This window comes from Battus philenor, unplaced genomic scaffold, assembly GCF_028537555.1.
Source record: "Battus philenor isolate CCGP_79_NKW_IND1 unplaced genomic scaffold, ilBatPhil1.0.hap1 SCAF_12, whole genome shotgun sequence".
In the NCBI taxonomy this organism is placed as follows: Eukaryota; Metazoa; Arthropoda; class Insecta; order Lepidoptera; family Papilionidae; genus Battus; species Battus philenor.
Window position 1 is genome coordinate 11,411,155 of NW_027181674.1, and position 24,661 is coordinate 11,435,815.

General features: G+C 35.1%; 2 protein-coding genes across 2 annotated transcripts; both read right to left on the minus strand.

Moving 5' to 3' along the window:
• Window positions 1-15,501: 15,501 nt before the first annotated feature.
• On the minus strand, window positions 15,502-16,227 carry LOC137932907 (uncharacterized). The gene has a single exon (XM_068776592.1). It carries the CDS (start codon window positions 16,225-16,227, stop codon window positions 15,502-15,504), a length of 726 nt encoding a protein of 241 aa, XP_068632693.1.
• Window positions 16,228-16,288: 61 nt separating this feature from the next.
• On the minus strand, window positions 16,289-24,544 carry LOC137932908 (uncharacterized). Its single transcript, XM_068776593.1, has 4 exons — window positions 24,524-24,544; window positions 24,073-24,208; window positions 22,927-23,521; window positions 16,289-16,379 (listed from the first exon to the last, which is right to left on the minus strand). The coding sequence occupies exons 1-4, from the start codon at window positions 24,542-24,544 to the stop codon at window positions 16,289-16,291; spliced, it is 843 nt and encodes a 280-aa protein (XP_068632694.1).
• Window positions 24,545-24,661: the final 117 nt, after the last annotated feature.

Below are 24,661 nucleotides of genomic sequence, written 5' to 3' on the forward strand. Positions count from 1 at the left end.
GTTTCTCGTGCAGGACGGTCGGAAGCTACAGCTGTGCGATGCATTTAAGAACAGTCATTTTTACAAGTAGGCTGAGCTCTGCAGACCGCTAACTTAATCTTCAGGCGCGCATTTATTAAAAAATAACTGTCACTAAAGTCTTTTATTACAGAAAAGCGCTTAGACCTATTTAATAGTCTCTCACCAACAGCTAGAGAGTTACAATCAGACGTAGTTCCTTGTGAACATATTCAAAAATTATCAGCTATTGACACTGAAGGATGAAGGATAATAGAGTGCACTTTACTGTGGAATATCATATAAACCTCCAACTCATCCTCGGGGCATTCAGAGGAATTCCGAGGCCCAGCCTTATTCTTAAGAGGATCAATCTTATTTTATTTCAGGTCTTACAAAACGTAGCTCAGCGGAGAATGCCAATGAATAGCTCCATTGGCCTGCTCTCCAGAGTAGCAGTACTCTGCATCCAGGTCCGGCCGGGATTTCGTCGAATAGTACGCCCCGAACACTGCCAGTTTTGATCTTCCACGATTCACGTCTCAGGCTAGCGCGTTACAAGTATACGTCAGGTGGTAACCGTCAGGAGTAGGTTTACTCTATTTATTGTATTCCAAAAATGATCGTTCCAATATGTATGCTCTGTCCGTTTCAATGAGCACAAATAATACGTCGATTGAATCGCAATTTATTTTTCTTCTTTTCAGCTGATAACGCCTCCCGTGAGGTATAGGCTTCCCCTCAAGGTCGCCGGTCTTCCGATGTCCCGCATCCAGCGTTATACCTGGACCTCTAGGGGGCCTACTCACACCGCGTCTACTGGCAAACTACTATTTAACTAATAATATTTTTTGACTTATAATCACTACATTTCCAATGTTCTATCAAATAAAATAATAACGAGTATAGAACGAAAATACACTGAGCGGTGGGTTGAGTACGGCTATTGCTATAACATCGAAACCGTTGCTTTAATAACAGTTGGATGTATCGCAAATTAATTCTGAGAAAGATTTCAATATAAGTCTTTCTTTTTGTTAAAAGTGGATTTATTAAAATAGATAAAATTTATGATTAATATGGATGCACGCATTATGGTTAAACAATAACCAAGTTAAAAGACAAAATAAGGTAGAACAAAGTTATAAGAAAAAGTAGGAGGCTGGAATGAAGCAAGGCCAGATCAGGTTTAGATGATGTAATATTAAAGCATTTAGCTAAAAGAGATTTTACTCTTCCTTAAGTTAAATATAATAACTTGTTATGCGCATCCCCAAACGATAATACAATATACTCCTGAGTAATATCTCTAATTTATTGTGTAACAAATTTTTGAAGTTCACGCAAGAGAAAATGTTTAAAATTCTTTTTATGGTGTGAATGATTTTTAGTGATAATAAAGCTTGAGTGTGAATTCTCTACTAATATTAAGGATTACTATTAGATATTAGGATTATTATTAAGGATATTGTACAGGTGCCCACGAAAAAACCCAGCTGAGTTTCCTGTGGTCTCTCAGATCATAGCGAGTTTTAAGCTTGAAGGCTTTTCTGCACATATTCCTATAAATTCAGTTGGTAAAATTAGAGAAGAGGGAAGAGAAAAAAGCAAGTGCCATGTTCAGTTTTTAAGAAATCAATATGTAAATCCGCGGTGAATTTTAGGTAGAATTAAAAGCGAGGGGCGGCTTTGAACACGTATAAATGTATGTATATATAGAAGCATCAAAGGGTTCTTTGCTGTGGTCCGAGCAATTAAGGGTGTGAAGGCGGTGAAAAATAAAAAATAAAAATACGTTTGTAATTTTTAAAAGTAACCTTATTTAGATTAATTACATTTTAAATTAAAATACTACACTGGACATTATGAATAATATAATTTTTTTTATATTTTTGTATAATACCTACGTAATATTTAATTAATGCAAGTGCTCATTATTGTCCAAGTTAAAAAATCATGTAATGAAAGTAATTGTACGCTAGAACAAAGACCAATGGGTTGTTTACGCTAGCAGTATTTAACTAATGACGTTTATTTAATAATTTAAACAATTATAAATAAGTGAGTGTTTTCCAGAATAAAATACAATAGGTTAATTAATTTAAGTAACCATAAATACTCCAACACCTTTTAGTAAAGGCAGTCCGTTCGTAACAACATTATAGCAAAAACATAGTTTAGACTCTAATCAGTATAAGTTAAGATTTTACGCCTAAATGTTATTTCATTTCAATAAATAATAATATCTATTATGACGCTGTGTACTGATTTTTTTTCAAGACCCCTTTCTGACCTCCGAATGTTACAATAATTGGATTAAGGTCCAATGGTTTAGAATACGTGTCTCGCGTCAGTAATGCCAACTGCCCTTCTGATAGATAGTACCGTACTACCAAATAACAATTAATAATTTCAATCATTAAATATACAGACTGTCATAACATACTGATTTCCGCCCGGGGTGCAGTACAGTTAAGCCCTTACGGGTCTCACCAATTTTAAGGATTCCTCGACCTCCAGTAATTAAATTATAACACTGTAGCTTCTACTAGAACTTTTATATTTTATCGTCGCTTGTTAACCAACGGATCCCGACCGGCGTCAAAATAAACGCTTTGTTGACAGACGAAGAACTTCAATTCATCACCAGCGTGCTACGGTACTGCAACTCATGCGCCGTGCTACTGTGGGAAACTTATACTATAAACCTATTCCCATAGGTTTATAAATAGCCATGTAACTTTGGCAATGGTGTTCTGAATGGTGTGACTTTGTGCGGTTTTAATTAAAAAAAGAAGTTCGCTATCCTTTAGGTTCTATAGTCCTAAAACACTGAAAATTAGATTTCGAAAAAAACGTACGACATCCCAAAGTTATTCCATAATTGTTAAAAATATTTAATTCCATTATTTAGCGTTTATAAAAAAAAAAAACTTTGCATGAAGACATAAACTAGAATGCCTTTTGGTATACAACACTACTTTAGTAAATATTTTAAAACGAAGCGTCTTAAAAAGCCTTTGAGTTATTATATATATATATATATATATAATATATATATATATATATATATATATATATATATATAAATTTGAATTCGATCCGATACTAGCTTGAGATGTTTCGAAGTCAAAACTCAGAGAGTGACGGACTCACCGCAGACATCTGCCGTGCGGCCGTCGCCGTGGACCCCGTTCTGTACCTCGCGCTCTCCAATCGGTGTCTCGCTCTTTCCCACTTCCCCACGAAATGGAAGGAGGCAGTGGTTGTAGCGTTGCGGAAGCCAGACAAGGAAGACTACGCGCACCCGAAGTCCTACAGGCCCATCGGACTCCTGCCGATCCTAGGCAAAGTCCTGGAAAAGATGATGGTCCGTAGGATCCGGTGGTACACTGCGCCGTATATCAGTCGCCACCAATACGGCTTTATGCCGCAGAGGTGTACCGAAGACTCCCTGTATACTCTGATCCAGCATCTGCGAACTCGGTTGAAGGAGAAGGAGATCGCAGTGCTGGTATCATTGGACATAGAGGGAGCCTTCGATAACGCCTGGTGGCCAGCTATACGGTGCAGACTGGCCGAAACTCACTGCCCCGCGAATCTGCGGCGTCTTGCTAACAGCTACTTGAGCGATTGCAAGGTGTCCGTACGGTACGCGGGGGCGGAGTGGGCCAAATAGACCACCAAGGGGTGTGTACAGGGATCCGTAGGCGGCCCAACCTTCTGGACCCTCCTCATCAAACCTCTCCTGGAGGAGGTGGCAAAGACCGGGACACACTGCCAGGAGTTCGCAGACGACATCGTGCTGGTCTTCTCGGGGCAGATTGCTCAGGACATCTCTGGTCGGGCCAATGCGGTTCTCGCCTATGTTCATGAATGGGGTGTCAAAAATAAGCTGAGGTTTGCACCACACAAAACAAAGGTGATGGTGCTAACCAATAAGCTGAAGTATGCCTACCCATTACTGAACATAGGAGGTGAGCCGCTTGGTCGGACTAGGAAGGTCCGGATACTAGGCCTCACAATTGACGATAGGCTCACGTTCAACACCCATGTGAAGAACGTGAGCAAGAGGGCACAGGGCCTCTATCGTCAGCTGTGTAGGGCTGCAAAGGTATCTTGGGGTCTGAACTCGGAGGTGATCAGAACGATGTATCTGGCGGTACTGGAGCCGATAATTTTGTATGCGGCGAGTGTATGGGCGCCGGCGGGTTGGAAGCTGCTGGTCCGCAGGAAGTTAGGCGCGGTCCAGCGGGGCTTCGCACAGAAGATCGCGAGGACCCACAGGACCGCGTCCCTGAACTCGGCCCTCATACTTGCCGGGTTGCTTCCTCTAGACTTTCGGGTCCAAGAAGCAGCCCGCTTATTTGAAATAAAAAAGGGTCATTCCCAGTGGTATGGGACCGGGACCTGGAGGTACCTGTCGGCTACCTGAGACTACCACACCCGTCTGGTCAAGTTGGTGTGGAGTTCTCCTGCCTGGGGGAAAGTGCGGAGGAAGTCCGACTTGCCACCGCGGCTGCCGATCTTGTAATTTATACCGACGGCAGCCGCATTGAGGATAAGGTGGGTGCGGTGTTCTGCGTTATGCGGGACGCCGCAGAGTTGCATACTAAGAAACTCAAGTTGGGCAACTTCTGCACTGTATACCAGGCAGAGCTGCTAGCCCTAGCGGAAGCATCAGGGTACGCGGCCAGCGGGTCCGCACAGTCATGCGCCATAATGAGCGACTCGTGGTCCGCCCTCGAAACTGTCGCAATAAAATAGACGACCAGAATATGAGAGATGCCCTGTTTCATTCGTCAAGCGGCAACTGAGGCAGGAGTCGCTCGACGAATGGAACAGGAGGTATGTAGAAGGAACGACGGCTTCGGTAACGAGGATGTTTTTCCCGGACGCCGCCTCAGCTTACCGCGTGCTCCGCAGCATCGAGGTGGACGCGGTCTCGGCCCAGCTCTTCACGGGGCACGGGGGGTTCTCTGAGTACCTTTATAGGTTTAAGCTCAAGGAGGACCCCTCGTGCTTCTGTGAACCGGGCGTGGGCCAGACCGTGATCCACCTTGTGGCCCGGTGTCCCGCATTCGGGGGACTCCGGTACGACTTCGAGTGCCGGTCTGGCGTGCAAATCAGGGAGGACTCGATTGCCTCCCTGATAGGCGGGGAATTCAAAAGTTCATTCTTAACCCTCTGTAAAGAAATAGTCAAAAAAGCTACAAGCATTAACAAAACGCAAACATAATAAACAAATAGAAAATAGAAAATAAAGTGACAAAATGAAACATAAACCTGTGATAAATGAAAAATAATTATAGAGTAAGAAATTTATTGTAAAATATTAATAAATTGTTATTATTGTAAAATAAAAAAGGTAACATAAAAATATAAAATGGAATTAGTAATAAGAAAAGAGGAAAGAATGAAAGTTGAATAGAGCAAATGAGAAAGAAAGATGAATTGTTGAATGAAAGATAGAAAACAGACTGAAAGAAATGATAATGTAAAGAAAGAAAGACGAGTAAGAAAATAAAAACGTATGTGAAAAATATTGCTGAAAAGGTCCCTGTCCCAAAAATCAGATAGGGGTACGAGAGGCCCCCAATAGCGGGGGTCATAAAAAAAAAAAAAAAAAAAAAAAAAAAAACTGTCGCAATATCGGACACCCTCCATCCTTTGGCGTTAAGAGTGAAAGAGAATATTATGAAAGCGAGAGAAAATGGGAAGAATATAAGACTATACTCGTACTAGGTGAAAGCGCACGCGGGGATGGAGGGGAATGAGAGGGCGGATCAGTTGGCCAAGGACGCGGCCCTAAAGAGCAAAAGAAGACCTGAATATGAGAGGTGCCCCGTCTCATTCGTCAAGCGACAACTGAGATTGGAGTCGCTCGACGAATGGAACAGGAGGTAGTTGGAAGGAACGACGGCTTCAGTGACGAGAATATTTTTCCCGGACGCTATTTCAGCCTACCGCGTGCTCCGCAGTGTCGAGATGGATACGGTCTTGGCCCAGCTCTTCACGGGTCACGGGGCGTTCTCTGAGTACCTTCACAGGTTCAAGTTCAAGGAGGACCCCTCGAGCTTCTGTGAACCGGGCGTGGGCCAGACCGTGGTCCACCTTGTGGCCCACTGTCCGGCGTTCGGAAGACTGCGCGCAGATTCCGAATGCCGGATGGGCAAAAAGATTGAGGAAAGGAATATCTCGGCCATCATGCAAGACGAAGGGGAGAGAGAATGCTTCCTCAGCTACTGCAGGAAGGTGGTAATAAATGCAATAGGTAAAAATAAAACGGACACTAAAATATAGAAATAAAAGGAATATAGTAGTACCAAAAATAGTTTAATAAATAGTATAATATAAGATGATAATTACAGAGAAAAAACGTGTTAAATATTTGAACAAAAAATAATGTTGCAAAATAAAATAGTAAGGAAACCTAGAATGTAGTGGTTGAGGATGAATGTATGGCTAATGGAATGAAAGAGAAAGACTGGGAAAATTATAGAATGAAAGAAACAGTACGACAGATAAGATGATATATGAAAGAGAAGAATGATAATAATAAAAAAAAGAATAAATTATTAGAATTAAAAAGTCCCTGTCCCACACGAGATAGGGGAACGAGAGGTCCCCAACAGCGGGGACCATAAAAAAAAACAACTCAGAGAGTTGGTTCTAATGGGTTGGTTTGATCTAAATTTATTTATGATGCCTCTGAATCATAATAAAAGTTTTAGATTAGTTTTGTGAGATATTCTATTAGATTAATTTCTATGCTTTATTATAGCCTCAGGTATTGAGACATTTGATAATAATAAAAATACGCACATCATCAGTTGTCAGGTGCAGCGGATTAAATACGAATAATAATTATGTATACGAGCCCCTCACCCCATCAAACGTAAACTTGACTAGTTTAGTACAGATATGCAAATACTCTAGTGTTTTTTCTTCAAAATAAAATAGAACATAATTTCATAATTTAAAACATTGAAGAAATCAAACACATGTTAAATTGCGTAAGTATAGATTATAAAAAAATGTGTGAGAACATTATTTAGTAGTTTAGTTTATCAATTAACTTTAAATTCTCTCTGACATTAAAATTGCGTTTTGTTATTATATTTATATTAATTACTGTATATTTAAAAATACGTTATTTTCGATAATTTTACTCTATAGCATTTACTCTATACAATATAATATGAAATTAATTATCAGCGAACCATATTTCATAATCATAATTATGACTTTCATTTAGTCATAACTAATTAATAAGATGCAGCTATCAAAAGTTACTAGAAAGGCAGAGTATGTCTAGATATAAGGATTCTAGTTACACTATGCGATTTATTCGCATCATTCATAGTCATAAAATATGTTTTGTCATAGGCAGCGCGAAGACCTACGTTAAAAAAATGCTATTAATTCAGATCAACGTGCTACGAAATTCACGTAGCAAATAACGAAGTAACGTAGTATTCGTAATGACTATAAATTTTAAGGCCGAAATTATGATATTTTTTTTCTTATATATTATGTTACATACTTGATTAGCCTTTAATCAGAGGGTTTTTTAACTAATAAATGTTTTATAAGTTACTAAATTTTTACTACATTACGCTGTCGTTACATTCATATAATAAACCTCTTCCAAGTAATGAGTTTCAGTTCAATTTCTATTTTTTCTTATTCTTACTTCTACGTCACCGATACAATCATCTTTTCATTTATCTTAGTGTTTAGTCTAATCTATCCTTTAACTATTTACAATATCCACATTCTTTATTTTATTCTAATTGCTTTGTGCATTTCTTGAATGAAAAGCCTTACAGCTCTTAACCGTCACATCTATCTTGATTCTAATTTAAACAATTTAAGAGTTATTCTATGACCAAGATATAACTTATTCAAAACCACAGCATCCGCCAGTTTTGTATGTGCTGATGTTTGATCCCCCAGCAAATTAAGTGCTGATTTTAGTTGCTAGGGATCTCCATCTCCCGGTCCGACTACGCGAAAATATCCTTAATAAACCTCGAATTAGCGCACATTTCATCAGCCTGGAAGCCGGCGAAGTAATCCTCAAGTTTGAGTTTTCTTGCACAGATTTTTGTTTATACATCTATCCAGGATGTAAGAACCAATTATTACATAATTTTTTCCCATCACCGATAGAAACTTTGAGACGGCAGGACTTGGGATCATGGTAGCCGGATTTTCCGGGCTTTGGTTATTAATAATACAGCCGCCCTTTTTCCAAGACATGGGGAAAGGGCCCATTACCAAGTACATCCTTGAAATCTCTTAATAGAGTTGCTCGCTTACCTATGTGGGGACAGACAGTAAACAATAATTAATTTTAGTATATAGTTATTTAAATTTTTAAGACTTTAATATGTCTCTGTCACTTTCTTTCTTTGTGGGCACTTGAATCGCAACGAAGAAAATTAATTTCATTTATTCACTAACAAACTCAATGGATATATAAATAATGGATGACCCTACTTACCAATGACGCAGAATATACCGCACACAGATGCCTTGAATCCGTGGGCTTCTACTCACACAGGCGCGTAAGAAACCGTCTGTGAGCTACGTTGCCATGGCAACGGGCCGGGGTAATATCTAATAATAGCAGCCAATAACAGTAGCAGCGAAGACACCTACTTGAAAAATGTTCAATAAAATATTGAGAGTCTGCGTAGCGCTTACTGAAAATTGCTGTAAAGTAGAAATATCTTCATATTATTAATTCCAATATAAGCTTTTCCTAACAACTAGCTTATACATACTTTGACATTTATGCATATGTAATATTATACATACGTTGCCGAGTTCAATTTAGGATATAGATTGATTCATCTGGTTTTTTTTTGGAGTTGGTAATAACAACAGTACGTTCAAGTTCTTCAGGTTACCTATTCCTTTGCCATGGGGTAGGTTAAAGAGACCCGTGGAAGTAACCTGTTAATCCTAGACCAAGGCTTTCCAGTAAGGGCGTGACCTTCAAAAATAAAGATAAACGATTAAGAAGCGCCGCCACCTTAAAACGAGAACAACACAGACCTCTCCTGTGCCGATTATAACGATACGTAGATATATTTCACCTATCCAACTTTATGGTTTTGTTGGTAAGTGAATATTAGTGTAGGTTATAGCCATTCAAAATTAGTTAAAAAGTAGAGCAATTTTCGTGTTTCTTTTTTCAGAAATGTATATTTATCAATTTTTTACCTTTACAGTAATTCTGATCAATTATTGTAAGACAGAACAAAGGTTTTTTTTATCAAGAATGCATATACAATCTTCAAGAATGTATTCTTTTTATTTCATTTAGCTCCCGTTTTATGCCTTTTAAATTAATCCATCGTAGCGACGACATAATATAAGTAGTAAAAATAATAAGTATAAACGACACAGTAATTCAGTAACATTAGTGTATCGTTCTTGTCAAAATTTTGCACACAAGCGAAAATACGAAGGGGGTTCAATAATGAGGGTAAAAAAAATTGTCTCATTTTTTGAAGTCTGAGAGGAGAATATTGATAAAGCACGATATAAATCGTACAAGGAAATACTCATGAAGGCATTAAACGAACAAAAGGTAGCTATTTACTAAGATTCTGCACCTTCATTATCTACTATTCAGAAGTGGTCTAGTGAATGCAAACAGGGTAGAGGAAGTGATATAATTAGAGCCGCTACTGAAGAAACGTCAGAATTGTTGAGAAACTTGTAGTCGAAGATTCCGGTGTAAGAGTGAAAATATTAACCGAAAAGACTAAGCTACGAAAACTGATTACTACTCTCTCTAAGATAAAAATGATGAATCATATTTTTGTGATAAGCATTTTATGAGCAAAACGTTTTTCGGATAATAAAAAAAAAACATTTTTATTTATTAGTAGCACTTACTTATTCCTTTATGCGTATATGTAGATTAAATTGAAAACCCCTCGTGTATCGGCAAGGGCGTTACCATGGAGCAAAAGCGCCATTATCCTTTGACAAATCCGAACATTCAGGTGGATTATTTTCCACAAATTGTAGGTAATATTGATCGGCTTTACTCATCGTACATATAATATATGTAACGTATAAGTACGTATTTTTAAACATATTGTATATAAGAACTGTCTTTTCCAAGACGATGAGGTTTCAAAAATTATTGCATTCACCGAATCACGCGTCGACGTTGGTCGGCATCGTCATTGAGGCGGTATTTGAAGAACCTCGGCTTCGCTCTAGATAATGATAGGGAATGCGAAAGAGTTTTGTTTGCTTCATCCTCTGCATTACTATACTCAGATTGCTGCATGATTTTGGAGGACCTATGAAGAAAGTGCGCCGGCTCTGCGCGGGGGTGCTACACTAAAATAACTAAAATTGGTTTTAATAAAACGTATACGGTAAACATGTTTTTTTTTATTTTTATTTAACCTAGGTTCTGCCCTCCGTGCAGTCGATAATTACATAACTGGCTTCCTGTCAGCATTAAAAAGAATGAGTTTGGCCGGATATGCATAGGGCTCTGTTGCATGTTTTAGATAAAAATCAAGTAAAATATTTATAATCATGCCCCTGTTTTCAAGCCAGCCTCTTTTCTAACAGAAGAATGTTGATGCTTGTATTTTAATGCAGTAATTACTAGTAACGATGGTTGTTTTATTTTAATTATTCATCTCAGACCACGCCTATTCTAGATTTAAATTTTGTTAAGACTTGGTTAAACTATTTAAGATCTTGTTGTGTTAACTTCTTTAAATTAATGCAAAACATGCGATGGTCCAAAAAGACATAGCCCAACCGTTTCGACAGAATAAAAACCCCGCTTTTCACTCTAGGTCCCTCTTCGGGGAGGGCAGTTTTATGTCCCTCTCTTGAACATCTAAAAGATTCCCTCGAATGTGAAAAAATTTCTTAGTTTTATGTAGTTATCTCTTATGTATTATGTGACAAATTATTTCCTGTGACGTGCCTGAGGTCTTTAATCCGTCCAACGTAATCATTCGATGTTTAATTATAGAGATAATCGGTAGTCTATCAAAATTTTCGTCCAAAGGGTTTCACCCTCGCACATTTCCCTGTATAATTAAGTTCATTTTTTGCCGCTGGCAGCATGTTGCCATCGAGTTTATAAAATGAAGGGGTCGGAGCCTAAATAAAAACGCGTCTAAAATTAGAGCCGTACATAGTTTCTATGTAAACTATAATATTGTATGAAACTCTTTATCAAAAATATTTTTCATTTACATAAATATTGTCACAAATTGCCATTGTCATGTTCTGCTTATGCTTAAATGCGTGAAATAGTAACCAAAAATTATACATCAAAAATTGCAAAAGGTTAAAAATGAATTTTGATGCCCGCAAATCAAATAACAAGTTTTTTAAACTGTAATTATATATTCTTTAATAAATGTTTGTGTTTTATTATATTATCAAATCATCACTATTTCCGGTATAAATGATACCAGATGCAGGCGTACATGGGATGTTAAATATCAAATTCCGAATCAGTACTGAAACAATGAGATCTGCTCAAAAAAATGCGTCACATTACGTTAAAATTGGTTCAGTCGTCTGTAATTTTTTTTTATTATGAATTAAGATTTTATGAGACTGAGATTAAGAGACTTTTATGAAGGTAATAAGTAATCCACTGTGTAAAATAGTGTTATCTTGTTAAGTGACGGCTTTACGATTAATAAATTAATAATTTCATTATCAAATAGGTAACTGGTTGTTGGTTTAAAAAATTGAACAGAAACAATCTAACATTATTAAATAAAATTGGTTTTCTTCAATCAAAGACAAACAAGCGATTACGCATGTCTTTTACACAACAAAGTTGTGAACAACGACTTCATGAAACCATAGAAGAACTATACAAGAAGAAACCATCGAAACTCAAAGATCATCTAAGGTTTACATCCTGATAAAACAAGCAACTTTTAAATGTTCAGCGCCATCTGTTATTGAATAATGACATCAACGTACAATATTAAGATGAACACTACTGACGCCATCTATACTCTAGAAAATACAACAATTATTGTCAAATGGCACAAGTAGATGGCGCTTTCTGTATTTAAGATTTTGTTTCAGCATTTGTATATGTATAATCACTGATGGTAATAATCGGGTGTTTATGGTAGCAGAAAAGATAAATTAAGTGTAATTTTATTAAATTTTCTTATATGGTTTAGTTATATTTCTTGTTGTTTCGTCTTTTAGATTTTTATTTTCATTTCTTTCTGTTGTGCTGATTATATTCAATAAATGCTCTATTATTATTAAACAGTCCTGCTGACTTTAGGCGATCACCTTAACTTGTTAATTACCAGCAGATTACTAGGATCATTCTAGTTGTTTTGGGACTCATAGGCACGAAACAAGTTTGTATATTCAAAAATCAGCTACTACATTGTTATGTGTGAAAAAGATCTATTAGTTTTTTACTCAAGTCAAAAAGTACATATTATTGTTAAATGATTTATTGTGCAAATGGTAACATTGTTGAGTTTTATTTATAACTACCTTAATTCGTGATAAATTGCATTGCAGTTTTAAGTAAGCTGGGTCCTGATGCTGAAAAGTCTTATTGTCGCTTGTGCGTAGTGTTTAAACAATAACTCTGTTTAGATTAAGGCTCAAATAAAATTTACTAAAAACACAGAAAACTGCACAATTAGGCGTCATCGCTTCGACCCAAGTTCCATCGCTTACGAACTTGGAGCATGTTGATTAATGTTATTAATGTTACACAACAGTAGCATTTATCACCACTGACCTATGGAAAACTATCCGCGGTTCCTAGTTGCATTAGTCCGCTTGATACACGAATACTAAACATATATACACACACAGGTACCATTCCGTTCGGAAGAGCTAAGCAATGTTTTTATGTGTGTCTATTTATTTTAGTTACATTACATTATTGCATGCATTAAATGTATAAATAGTATTGTTAAAAAAATGTTATAAGATGTCTTAACATGCACAGGTTTCTAAAAGTACTTTAATACTATAAATACATCAAATAAAGTTTAGTAACTTTCAAACATTTGTGTAATTGGATTAATTTTACAACGCGTAATATGCATATTTAAAAAATATATGAGCTGACATCTCAACCAACGATGAAAAAAGAATTATACAGACAGCATTGCAAATTCGCATCAGAGCGCTCTTTATATAGACAATGAATACAATATTTAAATTTCCATTCGATTCACGGTCAGATAATCGAATGAAGCGCATTATTATCGAAAGTAAAATAAAATTATTTCGGAAAGAATACATCATTTAGTAAAGTTAATACACGTGTATAAACATTTGGTTTTTATTTATTCAACGATATTATTCCAGAGGTAACACTGGAAGATTTTAAAAAAACCAAAAAATAAATCACGATTTATAAATAATTTATTTCATAATTATCACGTAGTCAATCATCGTATGACAGATATGCAGACATCTTGAAACTGGGATATAAATGATAGTCACATGGTACAAGGTCAGGACTTTAAAAAAGATACCCAACATACTAGACCTGCCAGAGACCAATTCTTAGTTATTAATTTGGCTCCTGATGCTTTATCCTGATGAAGGAAGATTCTGTTGCGTGTGCATTGTTCTCGAAATTTTTCTAAAATAATTGGCAGATTAATACTAGTCTATTACCCTAATGTTACTATTATCTTGTTTCCGAGAAAACTTGTTGCATAATAATGTGACCGACCAAAGACCAAAAATTATTGTTTCCCTACGCATATTCCTCCAATTTTTTGTAGACGATCTTTCTAAAGGAAACTCCTACGGTGAAGATTGTTTCATGGTTTTGGTATGACAACAATAGATCCAAGTTTCGATAGGACAATGTTATACAGCATTTGAAAAAACACTAAGGACAAATTCTTCACTAGTTAAGAGCGCCAACCAATACGGAAGCGTTTTTGAGATTCGACCAAAGTTTGAGGCATCAATCTGACACAAAGCTTTCTGACGCTTAAGTGATGGTGCTAAATATTTTAAATTTGATTCATGTAAAATCCAGCTAACAAATCGCCCAAACTTCGAATTTGCTGGTATAGGATGTCTGGTAACAGAATTCTAATTTCAAAGTCAAATTAAAAAATATATTAAAATTAAGCGTCTATTATAATAAAAAAATGCGAATTTTATTTTATATAAATTTTGTTGCCTAAACGCTATATATTTATCGCTTCGGGCATATGTTTTCTATTTATATTTTGTCGCCAGAATTTACTATTAAAATTTAATACTCATTTATTCATGAACAGTTTAAATTAAAGTAAAATGTGGTGGAATAAAAAGAAGTAAATCTTTAAAATTATATCTAACAACTAGAATATTACTGTAAAACATAATTACGATTATATTATTATAAGTATTTTATATTTTCACGATGACTTGTTACGTATTTGTTTGTAAATGAATATTGTAATAAAATTTGAATAATTTTTCGTGTTTACAACCTCGAAGTCGATCTGACAAAAATGATAATTATAACAAAAACCTTTCTTTCTTTGTTATTTACATAGACGCACTATAATAACAACTTCATTACACGTGTAATAAGAATCAAGAGCGCAATTCATCCGCTATGTAGTAAACGGTGTCCTGACTTTTTTCCTAGAAACATATTAATCGTTAAGGAAGATATATCAGATATATCAAGATTAACCGCATGATAATAATAATAACTCGTCTATGTGTCAAGGTTTATTATCAAAAGCTAATATTTATATTATAATAAAAGAAATATGGTTGCACACCACCTGTGTATATATTCAGAACATTTTTTTTGAATCAGACTATATTATTGTTGAATACAGCACTGTCTAGCAAAATAATTTTGTTTTAATAACGACTTTAAAGTTTATATTGCTCTACGTTTATTTAAAAAATGAGAATTCATAAAAAATGTCTCTGTTCTGATGACAACTATGCTATGCTATTTGCATTGATCCTCATGTCTCTTAACTTCTATAATCGAAAAATCTGGATGATTTTGCGGACCCTTCTTGAAATTCTCTTCACTTCATCACGATAAACAATAGGATAAATATTTTAGAGATCAAAATTATCATATTATAATAGACATTACGAACATTTGCACAATATTTAATAATTAGGATACAAATAAATATTATTAACCTATAAAAGAAAAAATTAACCCCTTAAATTTTTATAAAACGATTAAAATTTTAATGCTCTTTAAAGATAGAAAATATGAATAATTCAAAATAGTCACTATCTTAACTAAAACTCATCGTTAAGGTGTATCAGCATATGTCATAACAAATTAAGTTAACTTCGGTGGCTTTAATGAATATATTAACAACTAGGTTTTGTCCGTGGCTTCGCTCGCGTTAAGAAGTATTATTATAAATTAGTTTTTTTACTTTTGTTTAGCGTGTGTAAAAAATTAGGACCTGAAAAAACTTCTTTTTATACAATATTATTAACCATCTGTCATTAGGCGCTAAAACTATTAACTATCAAGATATTGGGTGAACTTACTCGTGAGCAGGCAACGTAAAACTGTCCATGAGAGAAGCAATGTTCTCTCAAGTCAATACCCGCAAATTTGAGAGTTTGCCCAGAGCAGACTTTTGGGGAAAATTGTGATGGTTTGAATTCGAACGGGATATCATTAGGTATTAATGGGATTCGTGATACAAATACAGTTTTCCCTTTCGCACACCCAGTTAATATAGTGGCTTCCAGTATATTGCGATGTAACGCTTTCACTTGCAGTCTCGTGCCGTTACAAAGTTTTGGTGGTTTTAAATTTCGCAACAAAATTTTTTGAGTGCCTACACGCAGAATAAGCTCATGATAAGGCAAACCTGGCGGTTTCAATGAGTTTAAAAATTCTACAGGGTAATTAGTAGCGTCATCTGTATTAACCACAGTATCAGTAGAAGTATAGACCTTCTCTTCGCCCTCAAACGACATGAGCAGCATATCGTTGATAACTGCTTCATGGTCGTTCTTTGGAGTAAGTATGGCACGCTCGCATAACCATTCAACAGGCTTGTCATGTATATGAATAATGTCTGGATAAACTTTAGACAGCAATTTTTCAACCGCAGTAACAACTGTGCACAATTCTTCCGGAATAGTTATAATTCCATCAAATGATGGAAAATCACCATTAACGATTTTTAGAAGGAGATCTGAAAAGACTAGCAGACTCATCCCCGCCCAAATGTGCTCTCATTTTTTAGAGAGTTTAAGAATATTAACTTGGGGCCACAAATTAGATTTCTTTATGCACCACTTTACTTCGTCCGCTCTGGTTCCTTTTGGCACCACTGGTAGAGTCTGCCGAAAGTCTCCGGCCAGCAAATCTGTTACGCCACCCATTAATTTTGTATTACCCCTTATATCCCTTGGTGATCTGTTTAAGGCTTCAATACCACCGTTATGAGCCATCGTTATTTCATCCCACACGATTATTTTTACACTGTTTGAAACTTCAGCAAAATTATTTTGTTTGGAGATGTTGCAAATGGGAGTCTCGGCAGTAATTAAATTGAGTGGTAACTCTTAAAAAAAACATGAGCAGTTCGACCACTTTCGAGTAATGTAATAGCTATGCCGGACGACGCCACAGCCAGTGCGATGCCTTAAGTACTTCTTACTTTCGCCAAAAGTAAATTAATAAGGTTTTACCAGTTCCACCTGGAGCGTCTAAGAAGAATATTCGACCGTCACTTGTTAAAAATTTATTGTAAACTTCCTGTTGTTCGTCATTCAAGGATGCTTCATTTTTTCTTACTGCGTCTTATAAAGCCACTGTATCGTAACTGGTCTCCTTCACGTACTCTCTTTTTTCAGAATGTAGTGATGTTATTGGCTGAAGTAATCTATATTATTTAAGAGAACGACCGCCTAATGATAATAGGCATCCTTTAATACCGACAGGCATTCGTTAAATGTCAGGTCCGACGAGTGCTTTACATCGACGTCACCTTGTCTTTCCAGTTGTTTTTTTAACCAAAAAGTTATCTTTCCCTTCTCTGATCATTATTCAGTATGAATAAAAACTTACAACAGAGACGGTCTTTTTCGTTTTTTATTAGTTACTGATACTTTCAAACTAATACATTTACATCATCCATCATCCATTATTTTACACTCATGGGGGTTGAATTTATCAAAATTTTAGTTAAGCGGACGTCTTCATCATAGTAGCTCCAATCTTTACTTTCAGTTCAATCAGTCGAAAATCCAAGAAGATTTATACCAACTTTAATCCACTATTTTATCGCCTTAGGGGTGGAATTTATCAAAATCCTTTGATAAATTCGATGCTTACGTTATAGTAGCTTTATGTATGCAAAGTCTCAGCACGATCGATTTAAAATTGACAAAGTTTCATACAAACTTTCATCCCCTATTTTATCCCCTTGGAGGTAGAAATGATCAAAATCCTTTTTTAGCGTCATAACGTTCACCTGCACGCCAAATTTCAGCCCGATCCGTCCAGTGGCTTGGGCTGTACGTTGGTAGATCACTATGTCAGTCAGTCACCATTGAGTCATATATAGGCGTCGGAATTGAGAGTCAGAACTAATTTAAAACGGAAAAAGACTTTTTTTTTTTCAACGACGCTTTCCGACTCATCTATTATGCAACGCCAACTAATAAATATATTTCATGTTTGCAGTCACACTATTATGTAGACTTAAGTTTTAGATCTTTGCTTTTAATTCCATAATTTTTTTATAAAATCTGCTGAAATAGAATTTGCGAGGAACAGCTCAATGCACTTTATTACGGCAAATTCATAGTTACTTTTTAAATTGCTTAGCGTTACAGTAAACTATTATTTGGCTTTTTATTAATTGCAACAGTATAACGTATTTTTGCGCTATTTTATTCGGGAGGAAAGCATAGATTCCGCTTATTATATTTGAAGTTTTATCAGAACTGTCCTGACTCTAATGAATAGTATTGAGTCGTAGAAATTATTCTGAAAGAGCATAAAAATTCTGACACTAAAATAGTTTTTATATTTGATTATATTATTTAATATGAATGAAATTTAAGTGGAACGTTAACATTTGTAAATCTTTTCTAGAACTTAATCTGTTAGCTTACCGATATAAGGAAATCTTATTAGCCAGCACTATTACTTTCAAGCAGATGCTGTATTTTATAGAGAAATTTATAAAATAACGAGAGAAGCATGTACTACAAAATGGGAGATGTAATTATAAAAATAATTCTTTTAATTTTAGCAAAAAGTTGACGATACCTACATAGTATTTTAGGATGATTTTATAACGTTTGTTTTCGTTATGGGTGCACTTACTATTAATAGAAACACTTGTTCTAACAGCTAAGTATTATTTACATTACAATGGATTCTCAGATATTATTTGTCAGTCGGCCGACGTCTAAGATGTTCTTGTAATAATTTAGATTTCAGATGCAAATAAATGTTATTAATTATGTTTTGTACAAATACACTTCGCAAGATATTTAACCCTTAATTAGGCGCATGGGGTCAGGGCCACTTGAAATTCAAAAAATAATGGCTTACTGTCTTCAGAGCGTACTAATGCTCTTTCTAGCTTCCTAACTCTCCCCGGGGTACGCGAATTAGTTACATCCAGAACATTAACTCTTGCGCACACATCGCTGTCCTTTAGAGAGCTGACCCCATGCGCCCAGTTACGTCCCATTTTTTGGCGAAGGTAAGTTTTTACTTTTGTGATTTTTTGTGTTTATATTAGTATATTGTTTACTATTTATCTTTGTATTTGTGTATTTTGATACGGTATGATTTCTTTATGTATTTTTGAATTTTTTTTCTATGCTTTTTCTTTTTTTTGAATTGAAATGCCTAACGACAAACAAGTATTCCAACGGCTAGATGAAGTGCTTGATGAAGAGCAAGATGTTGCTGGTTCGGATTCGCAAGATGAAACTTTAAACGATGCTGTCATTGGTAGTGCTCATAATTCAGAAAGCGAAATTAAGGAGTCTGAACATATCCAAGACATCCCTGTGTAAACGGAAGATAATTATTTTTTATCTTGACATACTCAGAGAAATGGCCCGAAAGTGAAATGGTGTAAAGTACCACCATCGAACGCAGTAAGGACCCGAGCATAAAATATTATTTTACACTTACCTGGAGTATAAACATATCTGGCATCAACGCATTTGTCATACACAAAGCGAATACTGAGAAGACTTTGACATATACAAGACGGATTTTCTTGAAGAAAATAGCTGCGGCACATGTGGAAGATCACCAAAAACGTCGCATACAACTACGTGCTATACCAGCGACAACAAAGAAACGGCTCCATGAAGTTTATAATGTGAACAAGGCGGTTTATCAATCGACAGCTAAGCGCAGGCGCTGTTCATCATGTCCTAGAAAGGACGACAAAAAAGTGCCAACAAAATGTTTCAAGTGTCGTAAATTTATTTGTCAGCAACACTCAAGGACTTACTGCATCGGATGCAGAACAGAAGATTTCGCCGATGAGGCTGAATAAACTTTATTTATTAAGTTGATCTCGGCTATGCCAATAAAATTAGTTTAAAGAGAGTTTTACTGTTTTTGTCTTTTTTTAAATATTTTTAATGTCATAGTAAGTCTTTGTTTCTTAAAGTTAAGTATATAAAAGAACTTTATTAATTACTATAGAAATCCATTAAGTTTTATTCCTTTTTGATACTCCTTTCCCAATGTTTTTTTGTGGTCATTTAAGACCCCATGCGCCTAATTGAGTGATTTTCTTAATGCGCCTAATTAAGGGTTAATGTTTTAACTGTTTTTCTTTCAGCTTGTAATATATATAATAATACATTGTGCCTATCAGTACGTGCGATTGGGAAATACTTGAAGAATCGTTAAATCTAAAAATGAATGTTGTCACCGCCAAGTGTGTTAGGGATAGTGTGGTGATAGGTTACCAGTAACAAATAGTGATGAGGCATATTCGGAGGTAGACCGATTAGAGTGTCAAGTTAACCACATACTTCTGAATAAGTAAAAACAGTTACGGTCTAACTTACTACTTATATGAAATAAAAAACAAAAAAATACATAATTCAAATATACTGTAGTGAAATAACTGAAAGCTCGAACATTTTATTATACACTTTAGTTGTTGACGGATGTTTAATTATACGATCAGTCTTGCCTTGTTTTCTTTTAAAAAAAATTAACATGAGACTGATTTTATTTATATCAAGTCTGGTCACAAATGTAAGTCTTATAGTATTGAGCATTTGCCTTTAATTAAAGCCAATAGATAATATATATTTTTCTTTGGTCTGCGCTTCACTTTTGGCTTTTTATTTTATAACCGTGAACGCCGGGCCTAATGCGGTCATATAAATATTAATAGGTGAAATTTTTCCGTTAGGATTAAAATCATTTGCCTTGTTTTTTTTTGGTGGCTTGTGCGGTATTTGAACTTTCGCAAATGTTTAATACGCACAAGTAATGTTCGATACAATTGGTTATCACGGTGTGTTTTTGTTATATAGTTCGTTGGGATTTTTATGTTTCTTAATTCTTTAGCTTTTTTTGGCCTGAAACGAAAATACGGACTTTACAAGAAATAGAATTGTATTTCAAGAATAACAGATTCCCTGATAACAAAACTCTAGATTTATATAATTCAATTCACTTGCTCGGAACAAAAGTCTAGCATTAAAATTACTTAACATTATGTACAAAGTGTACCCGTATTCTTATCTTGCAGCGTAGGCTGCAAACGCTGTACGTGTGTGTGTAACCTGTACTATTAATAATACATATGCGTTTTCTTTTTAGCAAAAACTTACTGTTCCGTATGTTTTGATCCGCAACATTTTTAAATAAAAAAGTTCCTTCCTTGCAACTGTTAAAGCTTCATAGATGTAAAATGTTATTTGCAATATTTCGTTAATTTCTTGTAGAAGAGGTCGTCAACTACCACCGTTAATCTACTCTACACGTGTTTCGCCCCTCCACGGGGCATCCTCAGGAGATGTTAAATATTATTTCTGCAGGTTTATAAATAGCTATTTCACTTTGTCAATACAAGTATTTCATAGTGTCGTGTATATGGAACACAGTAGTCTTTTATTTTATTTAGAATGGGGAACCTTTCTGTACACCTCGAGTAAATGACCAAAAATATAAAATACCTAAAACCCTTCGTAGCACACAAACAATTTTTTATTTTTTTTTTAGAATCTAGTTTTACACCCTCGAACAAGAAAGTGAAAGGTAGGGCTACGCCTGTATTCTAATTTATTAACATTTTTTGTTAAATTGAATGTAATTAATACTTTCATTTGTAACTCATGCACTACGTAACGACTACTTTTTAATTTAAAAATATATGATTATATTTTATTTTTGTTTTATTTATTTGATAAACCTTCGTTCGTGAACAATGGTTATTCATATTATCATCATAAAATTTTGAGAAATAAAGCCATTTCCGAAAACAAAAAAAAGAACAAGAACGGAAAAAAAGTAGTTTTTATAATTTCCGAACAGAAAATTTTTAAGTTGTGCCTCTCTTTCTCCCTCTGACTTTCACTGAAAATATAAAAAGGTTAGTATTAGATTATTTTAGCAGTAAATGTTTTGATAAAAACCATTCGTTTAATGCCAGGCGGAATACGGCAAGTAGACTAACAGTGGCTAACATGTCACATAGATGATGCCCGAACAAGTTCTGGAGCGAATACATAACATTTCTACGTCGCGCTTGCCGGACCGTAGAGTTGGACTCCTCGTTCACCAATAACATGACTTGATGAACTTGAAGAAACTATCTTATTAAGGCCATCGAAAGTAACGAATACTAAGAAGATTCAGGTTGCTTTCAACCGGTCCTATTCGTACGAAATGTACGGAGTAGCTTTTGTCCAGCTGTGACCATTCTGCGCGTGTAATTATAGTGATTGTCATAATATTAAAGAAAACAAGAAGATCGGTTTAGGTATATTTATTAATCATAGTGTACTATTTTTATATTAAAAAATCTGTTATAATATTACCTGAAGTAAATTTAGTAGCTTATTCTAAATTTTATAACGAGCGGTTATCTATATATATTTAATGTTTCTGTTATACAGCATAAAGAAATTAACAAAGTAAATATGACATTTGATCCAAATACAAAAACGCAACACATTGGAAAGAAATATAGTGACTAATGCACTCAAAAATAAAACCATTTTAATTATTATTTATATATTATAGTAACCGCTTGTTCGATGCAAGAATTTTGTTTTTCATCAAAAGATTTTTTCTTAAAATACATCTCTAATTCTTGTAGAGTTTTGTTCTTAGTTTCTGGCATATAAAACCAAAGAAATGCTAAGCACATAAATACAATTATGGCGTTCATCAAGAAAACACCATGGTATCCAATTAAAGCAAACATTGCCGGTGCTAAGTAAATGCTTAAAAACGATGCTGTAGCTATCACAAAGCTTAAAAAGAATAAAACGAATAACTTGATTTCTAAGGGAAATATTTCTGATATATAAATGTCCACTGCAGCGTACGGTCCCGCAATGGTAGTAATAAAATATGTCGCTAGAAGACAAATATTAATCCACGAGTAATACTCGTAGTCTCGGGGAATGTAATATAAACATGCGCTTAGTATTAGCAGCGTAAAATTTCCCGCCAAACCCATAGAAAACAACAAGGGTCTCATCTTCATTGTATGTAGAAAAAAGAATGACAATATAGATCCACAAACAATAAAACCATCAACAACTAAAGTAAATAATAAAATGTTAGAACTTCCAGTGATTTCTTGGAGCATTGTTATCGCTAATGTGTTAAATAATAATCTTCCGGCGGCGATTCTATAGATATTCAAAACTAAGCCCAAGAGCATTAATTTCCAAAAGTACCTTTGTTTTATTGCTTTTTTTAGTTTCGCCACTGTATATCCAAAGTTCATTTCGAGTGACGTTTCATTTTGCTTCTTTCTTTCCAATTCAATGAGAGTGTTCAGTTCTCTTTCTGACATTTTACTGTCCCCGCGTATGGCTCTGAAAGCTGCCTTACATTCTTCGAATCTGCCCTGGCTCGCTAACCATGACGGACTCTCCACCCAAAATAAAGGTAATATCGCAGACATACCCGTAGGAATTAATCCTATTAAAGCTACTGTTCTCCAGTGCAACAAAATACTTAGAATATGTCCCAATGCAGTTCCAATGGTAGGGCCTAGAGATGCAATAAAATTGACGCAAATGGCTCTTTTAGTTGGATTGGTATACTCTGCCATGGCCATGTAGGTCAATATTAGCACGCCTCCGTAACTGACGCCGACTATTACCCTCGACAATATGAACACGGTCTTGTCTGCCCAAGTATAGATCAGAATGTAACTGGCCAGAACTGGTATAGTGAGGAAAGTGATAACGTGCCGTCGCCCATATTTTTCACTCAATAACGCAACTGCACCAAATCCAAAAATACACATTGCGTTGATGATTGAGGCTAGAAATAAAATTGTTTAAATTATAGTTTTACTCAGTAATCGGATTTTCACAATTCGTCAAAAAATTACCTAAAAGATAACATAAATGGTTACACAAAACTTTTTTTATAAATGACCTTTACTGTTTTATTCATGGACGTTATCTATCGCGGCTATAACCATAATCATGTTAGCCGTTCACTAAATCTTAATAATAATTAATATAAGTAATAAAATAAATATGAATTGAAAAAGCTATTAATTAAGACGGTACATTGAATATAAACAAGATCATGGAAGATAATAAAGCATTTTAAACTTTAATTACAGTGAGAAAGATATCATAATACATACTATTTGAAATTACTTACTTTTCTACATTAAAAAAATAAATAAGAAAAGTAATATTCATATTGTACTTAAGAAATGGTAACTTTGCTACACAGCGTGTTACTCCCAGCCATTTGTAAATGCATTCATTTGTGTTTTTTTTTCTGATGGTCATCAAGAAACTTTTGTTTTTTTGTATCAATTTGAAAGAAAGATGTAAGTAAAAGTAACCGAGCCTTACCTATCAATGACACATCGTTATCGCTCAAAGATAGCTCGCCATTTTTCCCCCGCAAAGCGTCAACCATGCCAGACATCTGACCGAAAATAAATCCATCGGATACACTGCACAATATCAAGCCGAATACAATGAAAACCTGAAAAATATAAAAAAACACAATCGCTATAATATATCTATAAAGAATAATTACGTACTCATTAACCAACGTAATTGATAAAGAATTGGTATTCAAATTAGGTAACTTATTACTAAAATATAACTTATTTATTTATCATCCTCACATTAGACGATAGAGGCTTACTGCAAGGCATAAGCCTCCCCCTAAGATTATAATGATCTTAACTATGATTTCGGTCCTATACACACACCTATACAACAACCAATATAATACTTAAGCATAACATCACTGAATATCAATAAAATTATTTTATTTTATAATACACAAAATTACCTGTCGTAATTCAGCAGGCATCTTTATGGGAAGTAAATGTTGTTTTATGTTTTTTCGCTTCTTATTCACTATTGCCTCTTTCAGAAACACTAATGTATGCAGTTTAATCGTCGTAACTGTTCCGGTACCAGATTTTTC